We start from the raw sequence: 6,000 nt of genomic DNA on the forward strand, positions 1-6,000 counted from the left end.
AATTTAATCAAAGACGGATCATCAGACCCCAGCGATTTTACACACCCTCAACTTCAAGCACCCATCTCGCTTTAATGATTAAATAAAGCCCAAGATTCCACATGCATTGATCACTTTCAACAGTCTAAAGAAACATATTTTCACCTTCACATATATTTGACACACGGCCATCCTTTCAACAGTTTTCAACGACACTTTATGAGCCCATTTGAAGACTAACCAGCTGTATTTACTAATCATAGTACCAAAAATATGAGACATTTAGACAAGATAACAGTGTAATAAATTAGTCGATGCACGTGATTATCGGCATACGTGATTTACACACTTGTCGCTTAAAAAACGCCTTGTTCAAACTGTAATCTGACAACTCTACCTGAGGCTCTCCATCTCTGAGGGGAGGGCTGCTACAAATCACCATATCCCTGCTCCCCTCCTCTGCTTCCCCATTTCCCTTCAGCATTTTGTTTCTCTGAAATCGCAAAGTTAGCTGCTAGCTCTTCCCCTAGGCGCCATACTCCACCTTCCCCTCCCTCCCTCCAACTCTTTTCCCTGTTTTCCTCCAGTCTTCCTCTCTGTGATTGCCAACTATCCTTAAGGAGAGAAGAAATGGGGGAGAAGTGTTTCAAATGGCATCACTCTCTCTTTTTCCCTGCCCTCCCCACCTCTCTCTCTCTATCTCTCCATCTTTCTTTCTCTCTCTCTCTCTCTCTCTCTCTCGCTCTCTCTCTCTCCACCTCTTCCTCCATCCCCATCTCCCTGTCCTTCTGTTATGGCACTGGTTCATCCTCATGTATATTAATGCTACAAAGCTGAAGAGTCAGGCAGACTTAAAATGAAAACTCCAACTAGAGAGCGCTTGTGTGCTCATTTTGTGAATGTGTGTGTGCATGCGTACCCGTGTTTGTTTGTATGTGTGTGTGTGTGTGCGCGCGTGTGTGAATATGCACTCTTTTATCCTTTTTCGATTCAAGCATCTTTTTTATATTCAAGGGTGGAATTCCTCTCCACTTCACCACCCACTGCCCTCCTGTTTTCTCAGCCTCCCTCTTCCTCTCATCTCCTCCCCGGGTTTTCAACCATGGACAGGTGGCTGTTTCTTTTTTTTTTCCCAGCATCTGACGGGACAGGTGTCAACAATTGACGGGAAGTGACATTGTAATCTAAAGTAGTGATTCAGAAAACACCCACGACCAAACACACATACATGCACACATTCCCTATCATATCCTTTAGCTGCAAGGCAGACGGGATTAGCTCATGGACATCAGCGCAAAGCAGCATAAATCTCACCTGTCTAAGAGTCACATACACACACACACACACACACACACACACTCCCCCACATGAAACCCCACCAAACACAATTTGTTCTCTCTCGAATGGCCCGGAGTGAGGACGCAGTGGGAGAATGTGACCACCGATTTCAAACAGCATTCCTCTTGCAGAAGCGTTTTATCCACACTCCAGCAAACCTGAGGAGTTCTTTTTTCTTTCTTTCTAAAAAAATATTGAATTCCTAAAGAAGTTAGGGTTTATATGCATTTGAGCAAAAACTATATCTGCACTTGAGCTGCATGTCTAGGAATATATATATGTGTGTGTGTGTGTTTGCTCATGCAGGCGTGTGTGTTGAAACAATAGCTGTCTCGAGAGGCGGGCTGCATGGCTGACTCTCCTTTAGTTTCCCTAAGAGGAGGAACGTGGGAAAAGAGGAATAAGTGCCATTCATCTTTTCACTGGCTCATTCACTACCTCGCTTTCTCTCTTTCACTCCACGTCTTTGTTCCCTTAAATGGCCTCTTTACTTCTTGGCTAAACCTCCATTTGAGATAAATACCCTCTCGCTGTACCCCAACACATATGCACTTGGTACACAACACGCAAAAGCAATTACACACACATGCATTAGCTTTCCCAAATAGCATCTCTGTGCAACCGTGTCAGAGCTAAAATGCTCAGAAATACACTCCAGGTAAAATGTTTGGCTGAGATGTCTGCAGACTTGCACAGCAAGAACTAAACATTTCTTATTTTCACAACTGCACGGCTATCAAATACTGTTTTTAGGAGTTGATAGCAGAATGAAAAATCAAATCCAACATCACTGACCCGACATGAATTCATCCACTCTACTCCACTCTGTCTCTTTCTCATGCAAATTTTCCCACACCCATCACCCTCATTACCTTGACATCCTTGGCCTTCATGCGCGTCCCTTCCTTTCCCACAAAAATGTCGTCTATATCCACCAGTATGTACCGGTCCAAACCCAAAGTAAGCTTCCTGTCTGTGAGGTAGGAGATGGCATCCACCAGGATGAGTCTATGAAGCCAGTAGCCCAGTCCCTGACCAAACAGCACCCTCCTCACCCCATCGTAGAGTCCCATGTCCTGCACCACAGTGGCTTGGAGGCCTAAACCAAAGCCAGGCCCTGGATTATCACCACTGCCTGCCCCTGCTCCCTCCTTGGTCCGTGCATGCAGCACAGCCTGGTAAGTGGAGTGATTGGAGGAGAAGGAGGTCCAGTCCTCCCCTGGTAAAGCCCCTCGATCCGTGCCAGGCTTGGTCAGGTGGAGGAGAGGTGAGCTGGATACCACACAGCAGTCCCAAAGTGCCTGGTTGGTCCTAAGCACCAGTGGGAGGCCTCGGATTTTAAGGAGAGGTGGGGAGTTCTCAGTGGAGCGGACAAAGCCGATGATGCCCACTCTGTACTCAGTACAATATTGATGCAACAGCTGTCTGTTCCATGTGTCTCCATGTGCATACTTTAATAGATTTTCATAAATGATGAGTGAATATCGGCCGCGGCCTTTTTCTGTCAGCGGGGGAAGGTCGCCCTTCCCTGAGGCGATCTCCATGTGAAACTGAAAGTGTGCTGACTCCAGTATAGCCACAATGTCCTGACCCAGCTGGGAGTACTGGGATTCCACTAGCACCAGCACCACTGGGTCAGTGTGGACGTGTGTGTGAGGGGGGTTAGGGGGGTACGGGTATGGGAGTTGATGGTAGGGCGTGAGCCGCTGGGAGCAGGCAGGTTCGGGGGATTGTCCAAGCTGCATGGCAGGGGAGGAGTTCGTAAACAGAAAGTAAGCAGAGAGGAGGAGGGAGAGCAGGCAGCAGGAGGCCAGCAGGAGCAGAAGCCTCCGTAAGTGGCGACGGAATCGCACGGCCACCGTCATTACGAAATGGGGAGGTGTTGTGCGTATGAGGAGATGTCTTTTTCTAGTCTGCTGGATCCCCAGAGATTGTGAACAAGAGTTTTGGGGGTTGAGGAGCCCGAGAGATTGTCTATGTGTGCGTGAAGGGAACCACTCAGGGGTGTGTCATGTCACCATGGCAGGTGGAGAAGCGCCGGGTGTTGGAGAACAAATGTCTTCATTGAGGAAATGCAGTCGAGTTACTCTCCTTCCAATCCTCACGGAGGAATCACATGCAGAGACGGAGGGAGTGATGATTAATGCCTGCAGAAAAGGGGGACAAGGAGAAAAGAAGAAAGAGTGAATTTGTTGGGCAAGGTTGAACAAAATGCATTAGTTCTCTGCGAACGTGCTCGCGGGTGTGCGCGTACCTAGGTTGTGCCACCCTGGGGAATGTGAGGGCACAGCTGGTAACTACAGAGCTGATTGAAAACAACTTGCATCCTTAGGGCTTATCCAACCTCTGGCACACACACACAAAGTGACATCACAGTTAAAAGCACAAACACAACACAAAAGTCGATCCTCGCAAATAAACAACAGCTGGTTGTGTGTTAATGTGGCAGTGTGGGGAGGTGGATGGGAGCTCAACTAATCAGTCCCATAAAGCTCTACAGAGAATTTCTCTAATTGTGTGAAACTCTGTGCACTTCTGTCCTATTTCTGAACCTAATCATCTGAAATACCACAAAATTAGAGTTGGAATCCTTTTGCCAGGAGCACTAATCTGAGGGGAGCCCATGACAGTACAGAGGAAATGGAGAGCAAGAGAAAAGTGCAAGAATAAGAGAGACAGAGCAGAGAGAGGAACAAAATGCAATGAATTATAGAAAGAGACAAAAAAGACCAGGATTAGCATCTTAATGTATGTGCCGGGAGCCAGGGAGAAGAAAAGATCCCACAGCATCTCTTTCTCTCTCTTTTCTCTCTACGCCTCACTCTCCCCCTCTCTCTATCTTTCTACACCCCCTTTCTCTCCTTCTGTCTGTTTGAATATCAATAGTCTTCCCTCACGTTCCCCATCCTTCTCTCCTTGTTCGTGCCTTTAGAGAATGCACGCAAGGAGAAGGTCATATAGAAGGGACATATTTCTTAACTATGATAGCGGAAAATGAAAAAAAGAAGGAAATTAACTTTTTAGTAGTTTTCTTTATAGCCAACGCAGAGGAGAAAGTAGTCGTTTTCTGTTAAATAAAATGTGTGTCATCTTAATTGGTACTCGAATGACTACTACTACTGATACTGTTAAATAGCTTCTTCTGTAATGCACAGCGAGAATGTGGAGGAAATTGACTCCAAGTGCCAAGAAAAGGAGCATGCACTCACTCAAACTTAGAGATGGGTAGTTCAAGCTTTTTCAGTTTTTTAAAGTGAGGCCAAACATTGACAGACAGCTGAGTGAATCAGTTCCAGTAACAGGTTAAAGTGTTTTGGCTGAAGGTGAGAGCTGCTTTAACCTGTTACAGAAGGTATGCATGTGTCTCACGGTTAGGAACCACAGGAGGGCGCTGGAATTGGATTTACACAAGAGACTTCACGTGGAAGTTTTCATTTTAATAACTAAATCCCTAATGGTATTCTAAATCATGCAATATGTTCGAAAAAGCTTAATGCACTCAGCCTATGAGTTGTTTTTCGTGCATTTGCGAAATGCTGCATAAAAAGAAAGTTTAGAATAATTTCAAATTCAACATCAAATTGTAAACAAAATATGTACTCAACTTCAAAATCAGTAATGTGTGTTTTTTTTTTGTATTTGAGTGAGTGACCATAATTATAATAATAATAATAATTGCTGTTTATAGCTGCAATCGATGCTGAAAAGCACGAGACAATAATCTAGTAATTAAAATTAGCAGTGAATCGAGTGTAGTTTATAGGATTAACACTAAAAACTGGAGGTAAAAACAAGAATAGTACGTGTGTTTGTGCGGTTGAATCTTTAATTGAGGAAGGAAAAGAAAGCAACCCGCAGGATAAACACCCCTGACTATTAACAGGCTGAAAGATTACCTCAAACTAACCGCAGAGACTTTTCCATCCCGCCTTCTGCAGCTGAAGTTTATGTGAAGGAGGACCAGCGACTCGCCCACTTATCTCTCGCCGATGCTGAGGCGCTGCCGTGCGGGGAAGAGGCGTGACGATCTCGCGGTGAGTGTGATGCTGCTTCGGGTGGGTCCGGGGCTCCGTTCTCGGTGGCGCACCACTCCCGTGTGTTTTGGATGCTGAAGCGTTGTGCCATCTCCCCTCTTTCTCCCTCTCTCTCTTCCCTCCACTAGAGCAGCAGATGCAGGCAACCGGAATGACCGGTTCTCCTCCCTCCTTTCATCAGTCTTTTCATTCTCTTACTCTCGTCCCCTCCTGCGGTCTTCTTCTTCTTCTTCTTCTTCTTCTTCTTCTCTCCCGCTCCGCTCACTTCCCTCTTAATCTTTGCTCTTTAAAGGTGGAGATTAGCCAGCGAGTACAGACAGAGGAGCAGCGATATCAGGCTGCCCGTTAACGACTGGCTGCCGTGCGTAAATGCTCCGGTTTAAGAGCGCCTACACAAGTGGAGGCGATCGAGAGAGAGAGAGAGAGAGAGAGAGAGAGAGGAAGAGGTAGAAAGGGAAGAAGGGGAGGGGGCTCGGCTTGATTGACACAAACAGCCTTTTTTTCTCTCGAGCATCAGCGATCACGGACCCCGGTAAAAGCTCACGGCCCGTTAGTTGGTGTTCGGATGAGGGATGTCACGCACGGATACGCACCGGTGCAAGTTAATGGCGCGCCTTGCCGATTCTCTCTCGCCTCTTGCACAAGTTGT

At 46.4% G+C, this 6,000-nt stretch overlaps 1 protein-coding gene across 3 annotated transcripts in view; it reads right to left on the reverse strand.

The window, feature by feature from the left end:
- ndst3 (N-deacetylase/N-sulfotransferase (heparan glucosaminyl) 3) overlaps window positions 1-5,744 on the reverse strand; it is a 49,577-nt gene extending 43,833 nt beyond the window's left edge. For 2 of the 3 annotated variants that reach the window (XM_059337528.1, XM_059337545.1), the window contains exons 1-2: window positions 5,214-5,744; window positions 2,190-3,464 (exon numbers count right to left, since the gene is read on the reverse strand). In XM_059337528.1, coding sequence (XP_059193511.1) covers window positions 2,190-3,182 — 993 coding nt within the window. In that variant the 5' untranslated portion in view covers window positions 3,183-3,464; window positions 5,214-5,744. Of the gene's footprint in view, window positions 1-2,189; window positions 3,465-3,571; window positions 3,825-5,213 lie in introns of those variants that run through there. The other variant, XM_059337537.1, reaches the window with a different exon arrangement.
- Between the last annotated feature and the right edge of the window lie 256 nt (window positions 5,745-6,000).

The sequence above is a fragment of the Centropristis striata genome, chromosome 1 (assembly GCF_030273125.1).
Source record: "Centropristis striata isolate RG_2023a ecotype Rhode Island chromosome 1, C.striata_1.0, whole genome shotgun sequence".
In the NCBI taxonomy this organism is placed as follows: Eukaryota; Metazoa; Chordata; class Actinopteri; order Perciformes; family Serranidae; genus Centropristis; species Centropristis striata.